This window comes from Crocodylus siamensis, chromosome 1, assembly GCF_052110815.1.
Source record: "Crocodylus siamensis isolate JL-2025a chromosome 1, ASM5211081v1, whole genome shotgun sequence".
Taxonomy (NCBI): Eukaryota; Metazoa; Chordata; order Crocodylia; family Crocodylidae; genus Crocodylus; species Crocodylus siamensis.
The window spans coordinates 118,601,027-118,626,372 of NC_143395.1; the positions used below are offsets into that span (position 1 = coordinate 118,601,027).

The 25,346-nt window shown below is 42.4% G+C and overlaps 1 protein-coding gene across 7 annotated transcripts in view; it reads left to right on the top strand.

The window, feature by feature from the left end:
• MTHFD1L (methylenetetrahydrofolate dehydrogenase (NADP+ dependent) 1 like) overlaps positions 1-25,082 on the top strand; it is a 276,590-nt gene extending 251,508 nt beyond the window's left edge. For 6 of the 7 annotated variants that reach the window (XM_090041346.1, XM_090041382.1, XM_090041366.1 and 3 more), the window contains 2 exons: positions 11,012-11,121; positions 19,808-25,082. In XM_090041346.1, the coding sequence (XP_089897472.1) occupies positions 11,012-11,101 (90 nt within the window). In that variant the 3' untranslated portion in view covers positions 11,102-11,121; positions 19,808-25,082. Of the gene's footprint in view, positions 1-11,011; positions 11,122-14,717; positions 17,444-19,807 lie in introns of those variants that run through there. The other variant, XM_090041357.1, reaches the window with a different exon arrangement.
• The last annotated feature ends 264 nt before the right edge of the window (positions 25,083-25,346 follow it).

Consider the following 25,346-nt stretch of genomic DNA (forward strand, 5'->3'; position numbering starts at 1 on the left):
ATGTATGCAATTTGTATGTTTGCAGAGTTGAGGCTTGCAAGTTGCTCAGGGACAGGGATACGATTTGTATCCCTGGGGGACAGGGAACAGGACAAGGATATGATTTGTTCTGGCTCCACGTACCTTATGATGGTGACTAATTCAAGGCAATAAAACTATTGGTGAAATCCTCAGATGGCATAAATCCACCATGACTCCAATTTGCCACCTGAGGATCTGGTTCTGTACATTTGTATTTAGTTTTCCTTGGAAAGCAGAAACCAAGTTATAATGCATGTATCTTTGCAGTGCTCTTCATAAATCTGAGGGCTCTTCCCCCTCCCCTCTATCCCTGTTTTGGTTTTTTGTAGAGGGAAAGGGGATCTGTGCAATCCTCCCCTGAGGGTTTTATTGAGAAGTTATCCAAAGTTATAAGTTTATGATAGTCTCTAGAGAAACAACATCTGCTTTTTCTAGCAGTTCAAAGTTTCAAATGGCTCAGTGTTGTCTTAAATCTTTTAATTAACAGAAGGACGCAATTAGATAATGTGAATAACTTGGATTCCGCATGGATTGTAACATTAACCCCATCAATCACAGTCTAGAGATGTTTACAGAATCAGTCATTCTGCATTGGTTTTTCATATCCTGTATTCTGTTGGTTTCTCTTCTTTGTATAAAGTCCATAGTCTTCTAGGGGTTTTTTCACCTCTTTTACAGATCATGCTCAGCTTGTAAAGCAGATGAGTGTTGTATTGTAACTGAAAAAGACACCCAGCCTGTGTTACCTTTAATGTTATAAAACCATCTGTTTTAAAAATCATGTCATTATGCTAGTCTATTTACAGCTTTCTCAAATTCTATAACATTATTTAAATATAAAAAGTAAGAGATAGTATCAACTACTGGTAAGTGGCTGTACAATATAAGGAAAAATTCCTGTTGAGAACCCTAATAAGTCTGATTGACAGAATCTAGAGGTGTGACCATGCAAATCTTAAACGGGTGAAATATGTCTCTAAATCTAGGACCTGTGAATCGCCTAGGCCTCCGCTTCTCACTTGAATGAGTTTTAAATGGGGCATTGGCCTTTTACCTTGTCCTCTGCACACAAATCTTGCTGACCCAGTAATGAGCACCATCTCACCCACAGGGTTACATTGACTTCAGACTATTTGTCTACAATTTAAGAAGATTATTTTGCCTGTTGGCAAGTCAGGCTTTGCAACAAGCAACTCACTGCCAGCCAAATGCCTAAATATTATATAGGAATAAATTTAATTCTTCAGATGGAGGAAATTAAAGCTTCACTTCAAGATTTTGAAAGGTATCACTTAGCATGTAATATGGAATCAATGACAGCAGTCTTAGGCAAAAAATGAAGGGCTGGTAACACAGATGAAAACAAAAAGAAGAGCCATTTTGGTTTCTGTAGTATCGTCATTGAGCTTAACAAGTAGGATGAAGCCTAGTATAGCAATACTCTAAAGATTTTAGATCATATTATATCTATTATATAAAGTATACCCAAGGAAGTCAGCAACTCAATTCCTTTTTATGATCCAAGTCTCTTAAAATTGCAAGAAAACCTCTATCCACTTCATGGCAAGGAATCTCAGTGTTCCATAAGGGAGTTCTGCATATAAATGCTAATTTGATATATTGATTACTTTTTTCACCTCATCTCAAGAAACAATTTAGTTACAATATAGTGAATCTGGTGGATGTACCCAGCACTTGCCTTTTACTAATTTGAAAACGTAAATAATTATAAGTGGTAGTTTCCCCAGCAAGCAGTAGAATGCAATACTATGGGTGCCTCCAGCCATTTCCCAAAGCTACCCTCTTGGACGTCTTGTAAAGAAAAGAGAGGAGTCATTCAAACATGTCTGACCCAGTTTTTCTAGGCATTGTAGTTCTGTCATATAACCAACAGTGTCAAAGACCTTGCTATGTCCATAGCTGTAATACAATTCCCAAAGACTTCAGTTTGGCCTGTACTGAGTGCTTTTGGCAGGGCTTTCTGCCATTGCAAGAAATAGATTGGCATATGCAATCAGAGCATTTTTCTGTCCTGTACCCAGGCCTTAAGCATGATTGCCTAGGGTGTGGGAAACCTGAGAACATCAGAAATCAATACAGTTACACACGCAGAGCTTTCTAAATGACTTTTCCTTCCCTGACCTGAAAAGGCAGATTAGATATACATCAATATTAGCAAGCTATTTCTGAGTTAGAGCCCTAAAAACCTTCCTTAGCAATTACAACTACTGTCCCTGTAAGTAATTATTAGGTTTCTTGTACCTCTTTGTCTATGTATGGACATGAAACTTTCAAATATTCTAAATGCCTTAGAGAGAGAACCATTAGAGTAGACTCTTTTCCTCAACTAAATCATGCTTTACTTTCACTGGGGTTGGATTTCAAGTTAATAGTTTAAGCATAACATAACATAATCCCTGATAACATATTTTTTAAGCTTGTTGCTTTTTTTTTTTTATATACCTTTGGCCTAGTCCTGCAAAGTTGCTTTCCAGGGTTCAGAGAGATCTTACTGAAAAAATATTATGGCAAATGACTCTGTACTAGTGAGTTCCTACACATTTACCCTAATTTTCCCTCATAGTTTCTTTTTCAGCAGAAGATTAAAACTGTGTGAATTCTTGATATGTGAGATTTCTTTGAAAAAATGTTGAAATGTATTGAATTATGTGCTTAACCTTTTAAGTCCCATCCCTTTGTATTTTTTCCATAGAAAGGGTAATAGCCATATGCTTAGCCAAATTCCAGGATGAGTACTTCTTATTTTGCCCCCTAAATTCCACCTGTAGTTTTGAGTGAATAACACATTCACTTCTTACCCTCCCCTGTTTTGGTATCCTTGCTGTGTGTTGAAATAGAGCCACCATGATACATTCTAGAGAAGGGGTTTTCAACCTTTGTTAATAAGTGTACCCTGGCAGCCGGATGCAGAGCAGGGGGGGGAGGCAGGTTGTGGTATGTGGCCGGACATGGAGAGGGGTTAGGGGCAGGGGATGGTGCACAGCTGAATGCAGAGTGGCAGTGCAGGGTGGTGTTCGGTCCCCACCTGCCCACACATACTCCTTAGGGCCTTCCCAATTACCCCCGGGGTACACAGGGATGAATGTAGCAGGTCTCTACTATTTACCTGCTACATTCATTGCCAACTTTACTATTCATTCCACAGTGTACTGTTCATACACTGCAGCTCATTGCCATTCTTTACTATTCATTCCATCCAGGAAGAGCATGCACACCAACTGCAGATGCTTTCTCGGCCTGACTAAGGGTTTTTAAACCTGAAAGCGTGCTAAGAAAAAAAATTTCCAACTATTTATGTGGTCTAATAAAAGATACCAGATTTACCAAAAGAACTTTGTTTGCTTTTTGTTTCTCCTGGTGGTCGTATTTGCTAATTACCAGATTAGTAAGAAAGTCTGGTTCTGTTTTTCAGTTTTAAAGATCAGTGTTTGAGCTGAAAAAAACCTTTGATACTGAATTCCTTCCGTTTATCTAGTGAGCAAGTACAGAATGTCCAGCAGCCCTGGCAGCTGAACAAGATGCACTATATATAAAGATCCAGGTTCACGCAACTTACAGGAGGAACTGTTGTACCTGCTTAGTTGCAGCCAGCCTATAACCTTACAAACATTCTTCTTTCAACTCATCTGAAAGGAAGTGTTTGGACAAGAAGGACTTCTGCTTTCTGTAAATTCAGAGTCCATCAAGACTTGACTTGTGACTTAGAACCTGCTTGAACAGTCCCCTCTAGTATTTTGTTTGTCAGAGAAATGACCCGCACATGAGAAGAGTATTCAGTCATGGCCCCTAAGCCATAGAGCCTGTCCCTCTTCGACCATGAAGGATGATAAAGGAAAGGGCCAGATTCTACTATATATTATATCCAACTGGCAACAGCAGAGAGATGCATGCAAACCTCCTTCACTGATGGCTGTTGCCTGCACAGTGGTGCAAATGGCAAGATGCATTTTATTTTCACTTGCTTCCTCTTGGACTTTGTAGTCAAGAGATGTTTGCTGTGTTGTGTTTTAGATAACAGTATAACTCATATTATACCGTAGCATTTTTTTATGGGTTGTTTCACACTTGTGTTAACATTCTTCTATGGTCTTACAATCTGTATTACTGTCTTCATTTCCTAACATTCCAACATTTCTCATCGCTCAATCAAAAATATGTTGGGTATTATTCTGCATGGAAGTAGAAACACAAGTTGTGAATCTCATCTGGGGTATAAAACAGAATAATTTAATTATTCTCAATTATCAGTATCTCCATTGATTGTTGCTAGCTCTCAGTATTTGTCACAGCATTTGACGTGACTTGCCATAGTATTTATTAAAACATGTTTCACTTCAGTTTAGAATCAGTGATTTTTAAGACGTTACTTCTATTATAAGGTAGTGTTTGTATAGGGTGAATGAGAGCTGTCTGTGTGTTTGAGTGTACTTGTCTTAGATTTGCTTCATAAGTTACAGAACAGTTGGGAGAATATAGAGTTGTCATTTCTAATCTGTCCAGAAATTGGAGTAGCAGAGGAGGCCTCAGTCCATGTAACTCTTGATTTTATTATAGCACAGTTATATCAAAATGTGAGCCTTAAATCAGGCCAGTAAGAAACTGGCGTGATGGGACAATCCTATTAGCCCAATTAGTGTACCCCCTAAAATTGCAAGATTTGGTCCTCAGAGAGAGGGCAATAATATATTTTTTACTGTCCACACCTTGGCCAGAACACAAATCAACGCAATACGTGTGCATCTTTCTAATGTTTTGTTTGATGCTATATCTCTTTAATTGAAACTGATAGCTTTTCTTTTTATCTTTTAAATGTAATGGCAATCGCAAAGAACAAAATCAAAACCATTTTAAAAAGATCTAGGAAATGTAACGAATCTAATGAGTGTTGTTTTGTTTTGGGAGGGTTTCTCAGCATTAGGTGTAAAATAAGGTAGTAACCAGTCTTATGCACTGAATTTCTTTACTATAACATTAATCCAAGAAATAAAAGTGGAGTTGCTTTATATACATGAATATTCAGGTTTTATTTAAAAAAAACCCCAGGATGTTGAGGGAGCTAGCGGGGTTATTGCAGGGCCCTTGGTACGGCTTTACGAGTGCCCGTGGCGCTCGGGCCAAGTGCCAGGTGGCTGGAAGATAGCTATCTTCAAAAAAGGGAAGAGAGAGGACCCAGGCAACTATAGGCCCGTCAGTCTTACTTCTATCCTTGGGAAACTCTTTGAGAAGATCCTCAAGGAGCACAACTGTGATGGGCCGGCTTCAGGGATGATGCTCAAGGGCAACCAGCACGGTGTCATTAGGGGCAGGTCATGTCAGACCAACCTGATTGCCTTTTTGATCAGGTCACAAAGGCAATGGATGCAGGTGTCGCCGTGGACGTAGTCTTTCTAGACTTCAGCAAGGCCTTTGACACTGTCTCCCACCCCATCCTCATTTAAAAAAAACTAGGCGACCATGGCATTGATGCCTACACAGTCAGATGGATTGCAGATTGGCTCAAAGGTCGTACTCAGAGGGTGGTGGTGGACAGGTCATATTCGATCTGGGGGGGAAGTGGGCAGCAGAGTCCCCCAGGGCTCGGTCCTTAGGCCTGCACTGTTCAATTTCTTCATCAGCAATTTGGACGACGGGGTGAAATGCAACCTGTTTAAATTCGCTGATGATACCAAAATTTGGGGTGAGGTGAGCACGCTAGTAGGGAGGGAAAGACTGCAGCAAGACCTGGATAGGTTACAGGAGTGGACTAACAAAAACAGGATGTGTTTCAGTACTGACAAGTGCAGGGTGCTGCACTTAGGCAGTAGTAACCAGCAGCACACTTATAGAATGGGAAACTCCCTTCTTGAGAGCATGGAGGCAGAAAGGGATCTTGGAGTCATTATTGACTCCAAGATGAACATGGGCCGACAATGCGAGGTCACGGTTGGCAGGGCTAACCGGACCTTGTTGTGCATCCACAGGTGCATCTCAAGTAGAGCCAGGGTGGTGATCCTCCCCCTCTATGCGACACTGGTCAGGCCACAGCTGGAGTACTGTGTCCAGTTCTGTGTGCCCCATTTCAGGAGGGATGTGGACAACATTGAAAGGGTCCAGTGGAGGGCCACCCGCATGATCCAAGGACAACAAGGCAGACCCTACATTGAAAAACTGTGGGACCTGAACCTGTTCAGCCTTCACAAGAGAAGGCTGAGGGGGGACCTAGTGACTGTCTATAAACTTACTAGGGGGGACCAGAAGGGTTTGGGAGAGACACTGTTTCCCCTAACGCCCCCCTGGCATGACAGGGAACAATGGACAGAAGTTGTTGGAGAGTAGGTTTAGATTAGACATCCGCAAAAACTACTTCACAGTCAGGGCGGCTAGGATCTGGAACCAACTTCCAAGGGAAGTGGTGCTGGCTCCTACCCTGGGGGTCTTTAAGAAGAGGCTTGATGCCTACCTGGCTGGACTCATTTGAGTCCAGTTTTTTTCTCCCGCCCAGGCAGGGGGTTAGACTTGAAGATATACAAGGTCCCTTCCGACCCAACTTCTATGATTCTTCTATGATTCTATGAAAACCTGGATATTACAGGTTTTGTTCTGCCATTGTAATAATAAGCTAAGTTGCAGGATGAGGTAGTAATTAAGGTTGACTTGATTATAGAAGATAGAGTAAAACTATGATATATACTTGAATACAAGATGATTTTTTTTCCTCCAGTCAGCATGGTGGAAAAATCCCCTCTTACATTTACATACAACAAATCCTCATTAAATACATTGCCTATTGTTAAACTGCTTCCCAAATCAGCTTGTGCTCAGGAATGGAAACCAGCTATGAAATTGATTAAATGCAGCTAACCCTGAGAGCGATTATAAAACAAATGGCCTATAATGGGCATATACACTGATGGGAACCTACCGCGAGGCTAGGTTAGGGCAGCCCATCTGAATAACATATATGTAATGCATGTGGTCCCCCTCATTGGTGACTCTCAAGTCAGTGAGCCACTATATTGAATACATTTCAGCACCTCTTCACTTTCACAGCTAAGCTGCACCTCTCTTTCCCATTTCTAAATGAGTCTATGTAGTAATTTGCATATGTTTATTTCAAATTTGCCTCAATTCCATGTGCTCAGGGAGAGCAGGCTCTGACAGTAAGAAAGGGAAGAAGGGGCTACAGAGAGGTGTGGGGGCAGAGGACAAGGGGGCTATATGCCCCCCCAGATTTAATTTTCCTGTAGTAGCAGTGTGGGGGAACAAACTTGAGGCAGAAAAATTTCCATATATAGAATCTAATTATCAGGGGGTTGTCTTATATTCAGGGTCATCTTATTCAAGTATATGTATAGTAAGAATTAAGAACTACATCAGCCAGAATTTGCTTTTTTTACCAGGTCTAAAATAGCAAACATGTGTTTTCAATTTTTGGGACCCCTGGTGCAGTTTTTACTTTGGCAAGATAAAACATTGTTTCCCCTGGAAGATAGCTACATATAGTTTAAAATGAGACCTTTGGAGCCAGATAAATGATTGGCTTTAGCAGAGCTATGCATATTTACCCCAGGTTTCTTTCTCCTCCTCAAAGGTTTAAGGGGAAAAACATCTTATCCAAGCAAACACATTGAGCACCTTTACTGACCTTGTTGGTCCCAACTACTTGTACAATTGTACAGTACTTAGCTCAATAAAGCTATTGTTGCTGTTGTTATAAACCTATTAATCCCATTATTAAGAATTTTATGTTTTAAGTGACTGAGAGCAGGGACGGGTATAACATTTAAAGTGTTTCAAGAAGGAAGCACTTCATCTGTTGGAGAACATAGAGCAGTCATCCTCCCCCGCCCCTAAGCTGGAATGCTTCAAAATCCCCAGGGCTGTGTGTGCTGGCATGCTTTCCAGCCAGGGGGTGCAACATGGGGCTACTACATCCTGCTCCTCTACCCCCACCACCCTCCAACACACAGGGTGAGGGGAATGGAGCCACTGTTTCGTATATGCTCTTCTGGGTACTTTGCTTCACCTTTCCCAGAGCCCCGACCTGCCAGAATCAGAAGCCTGAAAGGCTTGAACCCCTTGTGCCTCTTCCAGTTCTGTTTGGGGGAGAGGGCACTCTGAAATGGTGGAGGTAGAGCACACAGGACAATGCTCACCATAGGTGGATCAGTGCACAGGCCAGTAGGGCCAGGGGTCTCTGGATGCCAGGGTTTCCCCTTGCAGGTGGGCAGAAGTCTAGCCTGCAAGGGGTCCTACTTAGGGCATGGCCTGGAACACAGGTGGGTGTCACCTCTGCAAGTAAGTCTAATGGGGGGCAGGGGCGTGGGGGGCACAGATCAAGGCCCACACAGTGAGGGAGGGAGTGGGACAGGGACTGAACTGCTACTGGGGGACCCAGGGCTGGGGCGGGAGCACTGCAAGGCATGGGCTATGGGGCCACGCGAGCATAGCTGTGGCTTGGTGCTGACCCACGGTAAGCCAAACCAGTGGCCAGTGCTGCGTGACCATGGCGCCAGGCTGCAGGCGCACCTGGCCACACTGGAGAAGGAGCTGAAGAAGGCAGTGCTGCCATGCCCCTGTGCCGCAGGCTCTGCTCCCCACCACCTCATCTTAGGGAAGCCTCTGGGCTGGGGTTGCAGCACAGCAGGGAGGAGAAACATCCTCAGAGGGATCAGCTGGGAGAAGAGGAGAGGGCAAGTCCTGTAATGGGAAAGTCTGTGTGTGTGTGGTGTGTGTGCGCAGGGCAGGGAATGTATCTTTGTGTCTGTGTATCCATGCACAGTGAGTGAGAGTAGAATGTGGATGTCTGCCTGTGTGTCCATGGCAGGGAGAGGGAGTTTGTGTCTGTGTCCGTGTGCAGTGAGTGAGTGAGTGTGTTCCAGCAGGAAAGGGGAGCAGGGCGAGAGGTGGGCATGTGCCCCCCAGCCCAGCAGGATCCACCCAGCCTCCCCTGCTAGCACCAGGTGGGGACCTTCCCGCCCCACTATAGCCTCCAATTTTGTTTGCCCAGGTCCCCAATAAACCTTAATCTGCCTCTGACAGTCGCTGACATTCTGTTGTATTACCTCAGTGTGAGGCAGGGTAGAGAGCAGAGTACTGTGGGATGCTGGATGAATGAGCCCACCCTTGCCAACTTCCACAGAGTAAACACACACAACAGGAAACACTTCATTTTGAAGACAGATGTACATGCTCAACCTTTGAAGCACTTCAGATGTTACATTCAGAGTGACCTAGACAAACTGGAGGAGTGGGCCAAAAGGAGTCTCATGAGGTTCAGCAAGGACAAGTGCAAAGTCCTGCACTCAGGATGGAACAGTCCCATGCACAAGTACAGGCTGGGGGCTGACTGGCTAAGCAGCAGCTCTGCAGAAAAGGACCTGGGGGTTACAGTGGACAATAAGCTGAATATGAGCCAACAGTGTGCCTTTGCTGCCCAGAAGGCTAATGGCATACTGGGCTGCATTGGTAGGTGTGTTGCCCATTGGTCAAGGGAAGTGATTCTTCCCCTCTATTTAGCACTGATGAGGCCACATCTGGAGTAGTGTGTTCAGTTTTGGGCCCCCCACTACAGAAGAGATGTGGACAAATTGGAGAGAGTCCAGCAGAGGGCAACAAAAATGGTGAGGGGGCTGCAGGGACATGACTTATGAGGAAAGACTGAGGGAGCTGGGCTTATTTAGTTTAGAGAAGAGGAGACTGAGGCAGGATTTAATAGCAGCCTTCAGCTAATTGCAGGGGAGTTCAAAAGAGGATGGAGCTAGACTGTTCTCTCTCAGTGATTCACATGACAGAATGAGGAGCTGTGGTTTCAAGTTGCAGCAAGGGAAGATTAGGTTAGATATGAGGAAGAATTTTCTCACTAGGAGGGTAGTAAAACATTGGAGCAAGTTACCCAGAGAGGTGATAGAAGCTCCATCCTTGGAGGTTTTCAAAACCTGGGTAGACAAAGCTTTGGGGTGATCTAGTTGGGGACACTTCTGCATTGAGCAGAGAATTGGGCTAGACCTCTTGAGGTCCCTTCCAATCCTAACTTTCTATGATCTGTCCACACCCTTAGATTCCTAGGCCCCATTTTCAGAAGTGACTTTGGGGTCCTAAAGAACTAAATCATTTTGAAAGTAGGGCTGACAACTTTTAAAACCATTAGGTATGTTTGAAAGGTGTCACTAAAGTAAAAATAAACACAAAAGTAATAATTTGTTTGAAATTGGAGATAATCATATGTTTTTAAGTCATTGGGACAGCTCGTATTTTTAAAGATAAAGCTATGCAGAATGGCTTTAATACTGAATTATTTTAAATGAGTTTGCTTTTGCAGCTTTATGCTTGTGTAAATAGATTGGGGTTGGTGGTTCTGCTGGAAATGTCACTGCCTCTGTGTTGGGATTCCCACTACAGCTCTGTGACTTACTGGTATTCAGAACACTTGTGAAAAATGAAGTTCTAGAGGTTGGAAGGTCCCTAAATGATGAACTGGATTCACCAATAATTCATGCATATTTATGTGAATCATCTTGATTTATTAATTAAGTAGCGAGTCGTGAAGGCATCATGACTTATTCTTTGCCATGTTCTTTTTCATTCAAACAGATGGGCTGTTGAATTCCCATAATACTGCCTTCACCCTTTCCAGATTTCCCAATATCATTGCTTTAAGTAGATGAATATTCTTGAGATAAAAAATAAATTGAGTGCCTTTGTTTTGTTTAGGAAGTTCACTCTCATTTCTTGCCAGTGTACTATCAAACTATTTTTTCAGAGTTTTTATTTTCTTCTTTCCTTTCGCTCATCAACTCAGTCTTAGAAAATGAACTGAAGTAGCAGATGGCTTAATTTTTTTTTAAAGAAACAAAACATAAGAATTACAGTTGTAGTTATGAGTTCACGAAGAACAATCAAGCCCTTCACTTCATCAAAGGTATATATGTGCAGAGCACTTATCCTCTTGCATTTGCAGGAATCTAACTTGGTTTCATTGTTCCCACAGATGAGCACCATGCCAGGACTGCCTACAAGGCCTTGTTTCTATGACATTGACCTTGACCCTGTCACACAGCAAGTAAAAGGATTGTTCTGAGAAGCAAGATCCAAGTTCAGGTGGGTGATATATAACTGTCAGCACTGACAACTGTTTTCTTAGCTGGTGTTCAGAGAAAATAAATTATGGAAGTAAGGAACTGGCTTTGTGTGTGTCATTACAGATCTGGTACCAATTCCTGAACTGGCATAAAATGCCATGGCTGACTGGCTTCGGTAGAGCTGTGTCAAGTTATACCAGCTAACGATTGGGCTCCTTTGCAGCCAGTTGAATACCTCCATCCTATATCATCCCAAAGGGAGAGGCACAGTCTAACTCTGAATATCTCCTCTAAAATTTATTCCATTTTGGCAGTCTGTTTTTACCATTATTTATTTTTTGCTGCACCATAAGTACCATTATTACTTCTGCTTCAAACTGAGACCAAATGATCCCTCTACTCCAGGGGTTTTCAATTCCCGGCGGCCAGACACAGAGCTGGAGTGGGGCTGTGCTTTGTGCCTGGACGGGGGGGCACATGGCCAAATGTGGAGTGGCGGCGTGGGGTGGTGGATGGCGGCGCTGGCTGCCACCATGTGCCAGCTTCCCCACCATGTCTGACTGGCTGGGCGGCACCTGTGTGGCCCACACAGAGGTGCTGCTGCCCTTGCTCTGCCCCAGCCCTGCTTCTGAGAGGCGGCAGCAGGGGGTGGTGGGTGGCGGCGCTCCATCCCTGCCTGTGCATGCCCCCTAGGGCCTTCCCAAGTACCCCCTGCTGTACTCCATCTGATATGACAGTACATAGTTTGAGACAATTCTTTCTCCTTCTTTGTGGGTTCTTCATGCTCAGAGCTCTTCAGCCTTCCTCAGAAGTTGTGTTTTTCAGACCTCCTGTTCTTTTCAGTGTTTTTTTAATTTCTTCTGTCTCTGTCCCTCCTCTAGAATCAATGGGGTTATCAAATTTGAATACAGTATACCAGCTGCAGTTTAGCATCATGCCAACCAGTGTAAAATAATTCCCTTTCTTTACACATAATAAAACATCAGTATGAACTTTATAGGCAGATCTATAGGCAATTATTACTTTTGTTTAGAGTGCCATTCGTAGTTTATTGCTGTATAGAATTATATGTAACATTTCTTGCTGTTTTACAACTTATTTCTTGCTTAGGAACTATTTATTATATGCTATGTAACAACTGATCGAGCTTCATTCAGAAATATGTCATGTGCTCCTCTGAATAATCAAATGATTGCCAAATCCTGTCATAAAAACTAGGCAGGAAGCGTTCTTTGAGTAAATGCGATCTCCTTTATTAGACCACCTGAGTAGTTGGAAAAAAGTTCTTGGCAAGCTTTTGGGTACAATCACCCTTCTTCAGGCATTGAGAGTCTCTGCTATTCTGAGACTCCAAGAAATCAAGGAAGCTAAAAGTCAAGTAGTGGTCCCGCCAATGGGTTTGCCTAGCAGTCTCATACCAGTTTGTCATACCCCCCGGGGAAAAATATATATTTTCCTTTTTGATAAATAGATTAAGTAAAAACAAAAAGCAAACCAACTGTTCTACTGCCAGTTGCAAAGGACCTGGCTTTGGAGTAGCACACAGAGTGAAAATATTAACCCTGGTTTCTAATAAATTTGGGTGACATTTTTGTGTTGAGAAGGGAATAACGGTTGACTAAACTGAAGAAAAAAAAACATTCTCATCAGACTTTTAGAAATTGCATGCATCTAACCATGTAGAGTAAGAATATTTATCTCCTGAGGAGATGTTGATGTCATCAACCATAGGGAGTAGGGGGAAAGAGGGGAGATCCTGTGGCTAAATGTTTTTAAGGTTGTATAAAAGTGATGTAGTCATGATGGCCCAGAAATTGAGAGGCAAGGATTTCTTAGGGTAATATCTTTTACTGGATCAACTGTACAGTTGGGATAGAATTTGACAAGCTTTCAAATGCAAGTCTTGCATTCAAAAGTTTGTCTTGCCCTATGCCAACTGTCTAGTGGGTCCAGTAAATGATATCACCCTAAGAAATCCTTGCCTCTCACATTTCTTTTAAGAATATGATGACCATAAAATATTTGGAAATGTGGGTCTAGGGTTTTTAAGTTAAGTGCCTACAATTATGTCCTTGATAAGTGTCCTGATGTAAATGATGAGTATGCTCAGCATGCCACTGTTGTAGGTGGCAGAAGCTAAGCAATTGTGAAGGTCAGGCCATTGCTATTTAGGTGATAAAGTATGGATTTAAGTGTCAACTGCTGTAATAGGTAAAAGAGAAACTATTGCCTTATGGACTTTGTGCACCTTCTTCCCTGGTTCTGAGATTTGAACACGAAATTGATTAAACTAGTGCTTTTCAGTAGCCCAAGGCAAAAAAGAACATGTAGGATAGGGAAACGTGGCAAATGAGTTTATAAACAACAACAAAACAAATACGTATCTTTTCTCCTACCTTTGATCTCCCCTTTTCCTTCAACATGCTATCATAAGTTGTTCTGTATTAGCTTTGTAAATTGTCATTAAAAAAAAATCATTTTCCCATGGAAGAAGGTTTAAGCAGTAGAACTTGCTGCTGCACAGCTGATACAGAATCCTTTGAGGTATGTGTGCATGTGTTTTATTTGGTGTCAGATCCAGCAGATATAGTGATTTTTTTATCTGCTCAATTGGTGCTCTTTTGTTGTGGTCACAGTGCATATTGTAAATTTTATAGTATTATGGTATTTTGCCAAGTAACTAGAAGTGACTAGATTAGTCCAAGAACTGCAGATGTTTCATTATAAACACACGTGTCTTGCTGAGAATCGTTGTTCTAACATGCCTTCTACATCCCACTGTACAGGGCTCATATTCATGAGACTTTATAGAGAGCTTCAAGCAGAATAGCTGTATGGTTTGTCTTGCTAAACTGAGCTAAGCATTGGCCTCCATCAGTCTATCTCTCTTAATAAAGCTGATGATGGTTTCCACAAAATTCTGCAAAGTCCAGACTTACTGTTTTAATTTTGGAGTTTGTATGAATATTAGAATATATTTGAACAAAAAAACCTTTGTTTCAACCAAGTAAGTGTTGAAAGTGTTTTTCAGTCAAACACCTGCTTGTTGGTATTATGCTTTCTTTGCAAAAAGCCCAGTACACAATTAAAAATACCCAAATCTTTAAAAGCTTGGAAATGATCACTTAAGGGAACCAATCTATTCTCTACTACTTCATAATTCTTCATCTCACTGTCACCCCACTCAGCCTGCACACTGATGTATTCAAGAAGGAAATGCTGAAAGACTTTTCTTTAGCAAAGGCACTATAACAGGTGTTCACCTTATTTCAGAGATTCTTAGAGACCAACCAGGGGAATAAGGCTAGGCTTATATGCAGGTAACTGTGCCAGAGAGAGAAAGCAGAAGGGCGAGCTGTTGCATTATTTGTGTGCTGACTCTGAAGATACTAAAGATCCAGACCCACTTTAGGAGAGAGAGGTTACAAGAAGTTTGTGCTGCAGACTACAGGATTCACTTTTCACTTTGTCATTTGATCTAGTCATCTGGCCCAGTTGTGACTCTTTATTCCTGAATCTAACTTCGTCTTAACAGTCTTGTTTCATTTTTCTTCTCTTGTGATCTGGCAAGGCACAGCCACCTACAACTCATGGTCATATTCTTTTATTTTGCAGTTCTGTCCAGATGCGATGTGCAGCTGGATGCTTTGCAACTTAGAAAACTGATATTGTGACCCTTCCAAAGCTTTGTGACCCTTCCAAAGCTTTGCCAAAGGAGTTGTGAGCATCAGCCTTTCTGTGGAAAACCCTATGCGGTGCTTCAAGCCTGGAGAGGGGGAAAGGAGTAGGGATGTGAAGCTTGATGGCAGAAAATGGGAACTGTTTGAAAGCAGTTTGTCTGAAATCATTCCAGCATAATCAGCCAGAAGAAATGGTCTTATGGACTCTTACTCATTTTTCTCCATTTATCATTCTTCCCCTTTCCTTTTTCCCCCCATATATATACTGTTTCTACAGTCTGTACCAGTCCAGCATTTTTAGACAGCTGGAATTGGGTGCATGGTTTACTTTTCACCCTGGGAAAGGGAAAAACAAATTAATTGTGTCAGTACCTCGTAGCACTCTGGCAGATCTTGAAGGAAGTTGTCTAGTTTAAATGTGTCTCTGAAGGGCGGCTTTGAGTATTTGGGGAGCTGGAGATGGAGCATTCCTTACAAGTGGAGACAAGATTGAAAGACTCCCTTAAGGAAATGGGGAGAGTCTAAAGCTTCAGTGTATACCAGCCCCATCTTAAGAACTGTTTATTGATTTTTTGCATCCACGTGTTACCGTATTAATTCCTGTTAACCTTTGCTAATTCTCCAATCTGTTTGTATGGGGAAAATGTGAGAAATTATTAAAACAGTGAGCATATCACTAACTAAATTAGTCTGTGCCTAGAGTAATTTAGAGCATGTAACCAACTAAATTACTCTGTGCTTAGAAAAAGATGTCAAGCAGCATCTCTTGTCTTTTCACCTGGACTGGGGCATGTACCCTGTAATTGATTGTACATGCTCGTATCTTGCAAGAGTTTGCATTACTTCTTGCTGAATTCGCTCTATATTTATCTGCAGCCTTTGTTAGCATGTTAGGGATTAATGATAGCCTGTGTAGAAAAATGTTATCTGACAATACTGGGATAAATTCTGTTTCACCCATTCAGTATTTGATATCTAGCTCAGTCATTCTCACTGAGGAAATTGTGAGATCCTTCTCAGGGTGCCACTCAGTGTTAATAGTGTTAGATGTGCAAACACCTATGTGATTCATGAGATAAACCCAGAGGATTCATATAGGAACCTGTTGTGTCAAAATAAGTCTGACCTGTTGTGGTCTTTCTGAGTTCTTTGCAGCAGAATTGCTCTATTTTTTCATAGTCAGAAAGTGAGTGAAAGCTCAGAGCTGTCTTTTCTGATGGGTGCTTTGAGTTTAACAAAGGGTGGCTTGAGTCTGAAAACACTGACCATCACTGATCGAGCTACTAGAAAAGTCCTGGGTTGCACAGCCAACGACAGTGTAGATGTTCTGCTTCACCTGGGTGAAGTTGTAATTCTCCTGCGCTTTCAGAGAGAAGCTAGTAAGAAGCCCTGGGGGGGGCATTTGGTTTAGCCCTGTAAAATCACAGTCCTCCCATTCATTCTTCTGGAAAGTGCTGATCCACCTCCAGAGATCGATCCTCACTTAGCTGGGGAGCACATTGCTCTCCATTCTTTTTGAGTGGGGAAATTCAACCTCCGTGAAGATGCATCTGTCCAGTTGTAATTTTGTTTTCTCCTGATTTGTATACGGTGCATGCATCTTAGCAGGCTGTCTGCCCTGAACAGATAGATATCTGCGTAGACAGTTGTATTTACCGACTAAATTACATTATCTTCCTTCTCCATGATTAGCCTAGTTGCTAGACCATGTGTCCCCTCTTGCCCCCCAGCCTCAAAGGGTTTGAACTCATACCTGCTATATCCCAATAGAATACCCCTGTCACCAGGGACAAGGTTTGCCTGAGAGCACTTCTTTGAAGCTGACCCATTGGGCTCCCAAGAGTCACGGGAATAGAAGGAGAGCTAGCAAGAAGGAGCCTAACTGCATGGGCCAGGAAAGGGGGCCTGCTGCAGCCAGCAGTGAGTTCTGGTTTCAGACCTGTCTCTCTCTTTCTACTCTAGGCTTTTAAAAAACAGAAGCAATCAAGTCATCCACAAAAAGTAAACTCAGCTTAGCCTCAATCTTTATTCTCGTGTACAGTACCTTGCAAAGTGGGACCCAATATCCAATTTGGAGGGAGAGGGAGGTTGGGCACTAAGTGGGTGAGGGGGAGAAAGAAAGAAAAGAACATTTCTTCGCTTGTGATCTTACCCCTTTACCACCACATAGCTACCAGACTGAAGCTGTACTGCATTAACACTCCTGCATTCATTTTCTTTGCTAACTGTCGTTAGACACTAACACCAGGGCTTTAATTTCCTGTTGACTATTTCCCCTGGATCATTTTGCTGATAAACGGTAGAGACTATTTTTGGATCTTCAGTGCTAGCAAATCAATATGTGAAGAGAGAGAGCCAGTTTGCTTATGGAACTGAGCTTTAGGTGTGTGAGCATCATTTGTGCTTACTGTTGCTTCTCTTGATCTGCAGCATAAGTATATTTAATTTTTCATTAAACTTTATCCAGATTGTGTAATAAAGTGCTGACCCATTGGCTCTTTCCCCCTCAATTAAGTTGATTAAAATGTTATTTGAAACCACAAAAGGTTTTTTATGTTATGCCTTTATCAGTGCTATTTAGATGCATACTGTTGATTATTTTTTGTTACTGGAACAAAAAATAGTCCAAAAATATGGGCACTAAACTTTGTCAGTAGATTTGTTTATTACAAAGTAAGCATTATAGGTATAAGATACTAGGGGGCCATGGGGAGAGGGATTTAACAGTGGGGGTCTACTACAAACCCCCCAACCAAGGGGAGGAGCTGGACCTGGAATTTTCGGGTCAGCTTGTAGAGGCACTTAAGGCAAGGGATGTAGTTGTCATGGGTGACTTCAATTACCCAGACATCTGCTGGGAGGAACAGTCAGCCAGGTCGGACCATTCCAGGACATTCCTGGCCAAGATACAGGACCTCCACTTAATTCAGGAGGTGCACAGTCCCACCAGAGGAAATGTCCTGTTGGACCTGGTCCTGGCCACAGGCAACAACCTGGTAAGGGGCCTCCAGGTGCTTGACCACCTGGGTGATAGCGATCATCACTTGCTGGAGTTTACCATCCAGCGCAGGGTGTCAAGGGCCTGCAGCAAGGCAGTAGCCCTAGACTTCAAGAAAGCCAACTTCAACGAGTTGAGGAGACTAGTGGGAGAGGCGCTGGGGTTCTTGAGGGCAGGGAAACTCAGTGCCCAAGATGAGTGGCCTTTCCTTAAGGAGACCATACTCAGGGCCCAAGGGGTGACCATCCCAACAAAAAGCAAGGGGGGCAGGAGTGCCTGAAAACCCCCCTGGCTCACCAAGGGCGTCCGGGAATGTTTGATTGCCAAAAAGGTGGCTACACCCGGTGGAAGGGGGGTGCTATCGCCAAAGAGGAGCCTATATGGGGGCTGTCAGGAAAGCTAAGTTGGACATAGAGCTAGGACTTGTATCCAAAATCAAAGATAACAAAAAGTCCTTTTTCAAATATATAGGGAGGATGAAGAAGGCACCGGGAAATGTGGGGCCCCTGCAAGATCCTCTGGGCAATCTGGTGGTTGCGCCAGAGGAGAAAGCAGACCTCTTTAACCAATTCTTCACCTCTGTTTTCTTGGGCAGGGACCGGGACTTCCCTGCCGTGATGCAAGACGGACTGGAGGGGAATGCCTCCAGACCTCAGGTTGGGGAGGACCGGGTTAGAGAGCTTCTGGAGGGGCTGGACATGTTCAAATCAGCGGGTCGAGATGCTCTCCACCCTAGGATGTTGAGGGAGCTAGCTGGGGTTATTGCAGGGCCTTTGGCACAGCTTTACAAGCGCTCGTGGTGCTCAGGCCAGGTGCCAGATGATTGGAAGGTAGCCCACGTGGTCCCCATCTTTATAAAAGGGAGGAGGGAGGACCCATGCAACTATAGGCCTGTCAGTCTTACCTCAATCCTAGGGAAACTCTTTGAGAAGCAAGTAGGGAGGGAAAGACTGCAGCAAGACTTGGATAGGTTACAGGAGTGGGCTAACAAAAACAGGATGTGTTTCAGTACTGACAAGTGCGGGGTGCTGCACTTGGGCAGTAGTAACCAGCAGCACACTTATAAGATGGGAAACTCCCTTCTTGAGAGCACGGAGGCAGAAAGGGATCTTGGAGTCATTATTGACTCCAAGATGAACATGGGCCGACAATGTGAGGTCACGGCTGGCAGGGCTAACCAGACCTTGTCATGCATCCACAGGTGCATCTTAAGCAGGACCAAGGAGGTGATCCTCCCCCTCTGTGTGACACTGGTCAAGCCACAGCTGGAGTACTGTGTCCAGTTCTGTGCACCCCACTTCAGGAGGGATGTGGACAACATTGAGAGGGTCCAGAGGAGGGCCACCCGCATGATCCGGGGACTACAGGGCAGACCCTACAATGAGAGACTGCGGGACCTGAACCTGTTCAGCCTTCACAAGAGAAGGCTGAGGGGGGACCTGGTGACCGTCTATAAACTCACTAGGGGGGACCAGAAGGGTTTGGGAGAGACCTTGTTTCCCCTAGCGCCCCCTGGCATGACAAGGAATAACGGCCACAAGTTGTTGGAGAGGAGGTTTAGATTAGACATCCACAAGAACTACTTCACTGCCAGGGCAGCTAGGATCTGGAACCAACTTCCAAGGGAAGTGGTGCTGGCTCCTTCCCTGGGGGTCTTTAAGAAGAGGCTTGATGCCTTCCTGGCTGGAGTCATTTGAGCCCAGTTTTTCTTTTGCCCAGGCTGGGGGTCGGACTTGAAGATCTACAAGGTCCCTTCCAACCCTACTTCTATGATTCTATGAAGAATTGGTGTATTGTATTTTATTGCCAACAGAATTACATGAATTTGCTACATATATACATGCTGTTTGTAGCATGGGGGATAATTAAACATTTTGTTTAAATCTGCCATTGAAACATTGCAAATATTGTGCGTCTTGTGCTTTCATGCTCATATTTTGTTTTCCTGCCTTAAAAAAGAAGCAAAGACTTGTTATTTTAGCTAATGAAGAACAATTACAATAATACTTGTTGTTTTATTTTTTCAGATTTCTAAAAACAAAACTGCAACTTCTCTGTTTCCTGCAATAGGAGACGAGAGTGAATTCAAAGTATGCCTGTTAGATGCCTCTGGAAGGATATCAAGAAAACCATAGAGCAAAAATCTACTCTTCCTGCAAAACATTTTTTGTGATAAAAAGTAATCTTAAATGTAAGAATAAAATATTACAAGCTAATTTATTCTCAGTTTACAGCAGAGAAGTCATCTGCCATATGTACCATTGCTAACATATATGAATGTTTGTGTTACATCTAAATTGATGTAACAAAGAGGTGAAATTTTCCATGCTGTGGTTTTATATTTTTTTTGTTTTGAGCTGCTAACAAAAGAATTTGCCTCATCAGTTGCTATCTAAAAATTAATATAAACAAAAAGATACTGCATGGTAAAACCTGTTGCCCTTGAATGAATATAGTTCATCTCCTGGCATTCAGAAGCCAAAACTACACACAAAGCAACCGCACATTTCTAAGTTATCAGTCAGTGTGCTTCTTGGGACACTGTTAGGAAGAGACAGATTTAAAATGAGAGGGATATTGGAGAAAAGAACACGTATTTTGTAAAGATATTTTCCTATATGAAACTTGTTTCCTTGATAAGTTGGCAAGCTTTGAATCACTTGCAGTGTGTCTCCTAGTCATGGGTATTTTTATTTGTCAAAAGAGTTTATCAGTATTTTTGGTTCATTTTGTTTCCTATTTCAGCTATAAATATGGGTGAAAATCACCTGTTTAGGGTGACATAAACTGTATTTTAAGTTCCCTTCTTTTGAAAAATGTGAACCTCCACTATTGTGTCCCAGTAAATTAGATTTTTTGTTACCTTGGAAGGTTTAGGTTAAAATTGGAAGGATTTCCCTAAAATGGAAAGCTACGGCAGAATTTTAATTACAAACAGAAGTAGTGACTTAAACAGGAGACCTTTATGATGTTGTGTTGCAGTTTTCAGACAGCTGAGAAGTTTAAGGAGGTGGGGGACAAACAGCTGTTCTGTTACTTTTATGCACCTATTGAAAAAATTACTGGTACAGTAGGGCATATGTTAACACCATTTCCTTATTCATGACTAGCTATTCAAGTGTCTGTCTGAAAACAGAGACATTATTCTAATGCATATATTCTTCTGGGCTGATTCATTTAGTGAGCTCCATTGCACAGTGTAATGGACATTGCTATCATTATAATCTCGCCTGGCAGAGCAGAATATCCAAAAATGTCTCATTATTCAGAAGATCCTTTGCCTGTCATCAATCCAGTACTCATGATTACCTCACTGGATATAAGGGCCGGTGATGTCCCTTACCTCCATACTGTCTGGTCTGTCTGAAGAAGTAATGTTAATTTTTAAGCCTCTTCAAGGTTTCCAATTACATAATGTTGATCCCTTCCACTTATTTCTGGACATGGACCAATGTCTTGTCCCTCCAAAGGTGACACTAATCCAGTCCAGTTGTAGCATTTTCTGAGATTGCATCATGCCAGGACATCACTGTTGCCATGCATGGTCTGGTTAAACTAAAATCCCCAAATCCTCTCTTTTCTTTGTTTTAATAAATTGGTTCATTGCCTCAGCTTTTGCTCTATTCTGATCAATAAGTGCAAGTTATAGTTAAAAATGTAGGCAGTTGTTTGCTAACCTCATGTTCAAGAGCTGCATGTTTGCTAGGACCTGATTTTTCAAACAAACGGGCACACAGTGTAGTATGGTAACTTAAGCCACACATTTAAATAAAGGGGTTTTTTTGAATCTTTAGTTCCTGCCTGTCAGAGACAAGTGTGGTAGACTGAGGCTGTCCATGTGATGGTGTGGTAATGCTGGGGGTGAATTGTTATAATAGGAGGTGGCTTTTTACCTGTGTCCTTGGGTGCATTCAATTCAGGCTTATGCCTAGGGGATTCTGTCGTGCTGGTTTCTATACAGCGCATATCCTGTCTGTGGTCAAGGAAACAATGGGTGGTCATAAAGGCAAAGTATCCTTGGAGCCTGGAGACAGAATTTAGGGTCAGTCAAGACTCTGCTTTGCATTTTTTTTAACCCTCGTATAAAATTGAATTAGCTTCATAGTTGAATTGCACATTCATTCAAGCGAGCACTCAAAAGATTGCTGAGTAGAATCTTGAACTGTGGGCTCTCGAGCCATCAGATGCTTTCCCTTTGTTTGAATTTGGTTTTGTTTTTTTTGCCTTGCAGCAATCCAAAACTAAAATAGAGGATTCTGAAAAGCACACAGAATAGTGTGTTCAGCTTGTAAGCTTTTGAAATGGCTCCATCTCAGGAAACACTCACTGAGTCCAACTGCTGGTTCCTTCATTTAAAAAATGAAAAGAGCAACAACTAAACAATGGAGCTCATGAAGACAATAGACCATTGTCCTTCTAAGCAAAAACAGTGAAATAAGAAATAATGACAAGAAATAGTTTTATTTCCCCAATGACATATTCTGCACCTCCGTGCTCCACCCTGCTTACTCACATCTGTATGTTACAAGCTTATACAATCTCTCTGTGGTCTTATTTACACTGAGAATTCATTACAACACAGAATTCCTGACCTGATTTAGTTTTGCAGGGTCTAAAGCTTGTTTTAAATATATACCCAAACTGTGCTTTAGTTAATTTATTGGGGACTATTATGCTATAACTTGGTCCCCCAATATGAGAGAATTAGGGAGAAGAGATGGGACTTAATTTCATGTTGCTTAAAAAGATTGGCTTGTCTTGAAAATTTAGCGTATGCTGGGCTAGACTCTAGTGCTGCTTACGGACGTGGGGAAAAAAACCAAACAGCATTTTACATTCATCTCGGTGCACCCCCATGCCAAGCGTAGTGCATGCCCAGAAGAGGCATCGCGTTAGTTTGACCAGGCTAGCCCAGCATCTGTATTGATCGTTCACTTCAGCGGGGCTTTTCAGCGCTTTTATCTAATAGCCAAAAAGCCCCATTGAAGCACCCGATCTCTACAGATACTGGGGAGCCAGGTCAAACTAATGCGCTTCCTCTTCCGGTAAAGCACTGTTTTTCTGTCTGGGTTTTTCCACATCTGTGAGCAACCTAAATGTTCTCTGATTGTGCCCATTCGAGTAAAATTATGTTTCAGTAAGATAATTGCTAGCAAGGTTTAAGAACAATTTTTTCAGATAATTGTAGCTAAGGACTTTTGCCCAGAAAGTTTTCATGTTTTTTTTCTGTTTTAAACTGCCCTAAGCTATGCTCCACATTACAACTGTATTACAACAGCATCTTGCCACACAGGACTACTTGAAGTGCAGGTAGAACTGTGCACTCGCAGGAAAAGCAGTTCTTCTGGAGTCATTCTTTAAAAAAAACCCTCTGTTTCCCAGAGAAATTTTGCTCACAACAAACAAGTTTTACATGTAGTTCTACCACAGCTAATTTTGTTCTGTTTCAGTGAAGGCCGACTCCATAGCACTAGTTGGTTTTAAAGAGTTTGTTGTTGGTAGAGATTCTCAGTGAGACACTCTGAGATTGATCTATTTTAATGATCCATTTCTAAATCACATTTTATATGCACACGTGCTCTGTATTTTACTTGTTTTGAATGCACTGTGTGCAGGCAATGGGGGCTGTTTTGGTATTTTGCTTTTTAAGTGCATGCCGCTTTTCCTACTTGAACTAGTTCTGCTCTTCAGTTGTCTGTACCAGGCAAGCCAGTTAAGATAGCTGAGACCATGGAGCCTGCAATTTCCAGACAAGCATGTGTCACTTACCAAGCACTACTTAAGCGTTCCAATCATTTTCACTTGTTTTCTTTTCTTTTCTTTTCTTTTCTCCCCAACACAAATATCTGTGAAAGCGTTTGAACTAGTCATTTGCAGCTTCCTCACCCATTTTTTCTTTCAGGTTTTAGACACTGTCTTCAAAAGCTCATAGCATTGTCCCCACCCTGCTCCTATTGAAATCACTGGAACTTTGCCTTCAGGTTTGCTCAGTAGTGGATCCAGGAACAGGGCAGTGGGGTGCAACTCCCCCCCACACACACACACACATGCACATACACACACATTTTGACTATACTGTGCACACTCGGTGAGCTCTGTGCTCCCTGCCTGGTTAGCCCTGGGCTCCTGCCAGAGCTCTGCCTGAACAGTGTGCTTTGAGCTCACCAGCAGATTTGGACAGTGTCTGGCTCCATAGAGGCCCTGCTTTTGCGTGACCCTGAAACCTTGGGCGTAAGCACTGCCACTGTTTGTCCTTCTCCTCCCTCCCCCTCCCCACTGAACTCAGTATCAGGGGGAAGGAAGGAAGGAAGGAATGGCGGGGGCTGGGATTTGCATATGACATAGCCAAAGGGAGGGTGCAGTTGCGCTGCCACACCCTGTCGAACCACCCCTGGGTGGCTCGCTATCCAGCCATTGGTGAGCATTTCTCAGAATCCCACCCTTTATGTGCTACTTTTCTTTCAATTGCTTTACTCAGAATGCTGCTTAGATATTTTGCATTCTTTAAAGTAAAAGGAAGAAATATTATGATTTTTATAGTGTTATGGGTATGCATGGTTCTTTAAAAAGAAGACAAGGTCTACCCTGAGAAGTCTTCTGTTGTATGGGAACATAAAAAATTTAGGAAAGGCAACATGCAGTGAAAGTTGCTCATTGCAGGGGTCTGATTGGTTAACTAGTGCATGCTACCTGTGTAATGACTGTGCATGCCTGCAAGTTTGTAAAGCGTTTTAGAACATAAAAAGCTTTTAAATCATTCTTCATGATGATGTACAAACACTTGTTAACATGCTGCTATAAAAGATTTGGATATTTGTGAAGTCTTTACAAAAAGCTGCAGGAATCTCCAAAGATAAACCTTGGGTGGAGAAAGGAAATGAAGCAATGATAAACTGTTAGAGGCTCTTTCTTCGCAGCATTTTGCAGACAAACAAGCAGGTGTTATCTTAGGGTTACCAGTGTGGAATGTGATGTACAAAAAAGCCAGGTGATTTCCTTAGTCATTCAGTGAGTCAGTTACACGTCTGGGAGTAGAACTGCAAGTGTCCCGGCTCTCTTCCAGACTCTGCCCCCTTGACCAGTTTTTTATGATGCATTCTTCTCTCCAGCAAAGACTTGAACTGCTTTTTTTTCTGCTTTTGGCAAAAAAAAATCTGGGCAAATTAGAAACTGAGTGGCAACTCACATTAACGTTTCTATCCATGGATCCACCTTTTTTATGGGATTAATACTTAGCATTTGCTATTGCTGGAATAAATGAATCTGGAATAAATTAATAAAATATTTTCAAGCTTCTTGAAAGTTTTTTGTTGTTATGTTTTATATTAGAAAATTCTAAATTCCAATCAACGCTGCAAGCATTAATAAAAATAAAGGTTGTACCTCATCAGCACTGGTGCACAAGTTGTGGAAGTCTGTTTCTATGGGCACACCATAAACACTATAGCTGAACACCAGGGCTTCACAGACTTGAAACCTCAATTGTTAAATAATCACAGACCTGAATTGTGTCTTGTTATTATTTAAGTATGCAAAACAGTGGCAATAGTTTAACCAGTGTTTCCT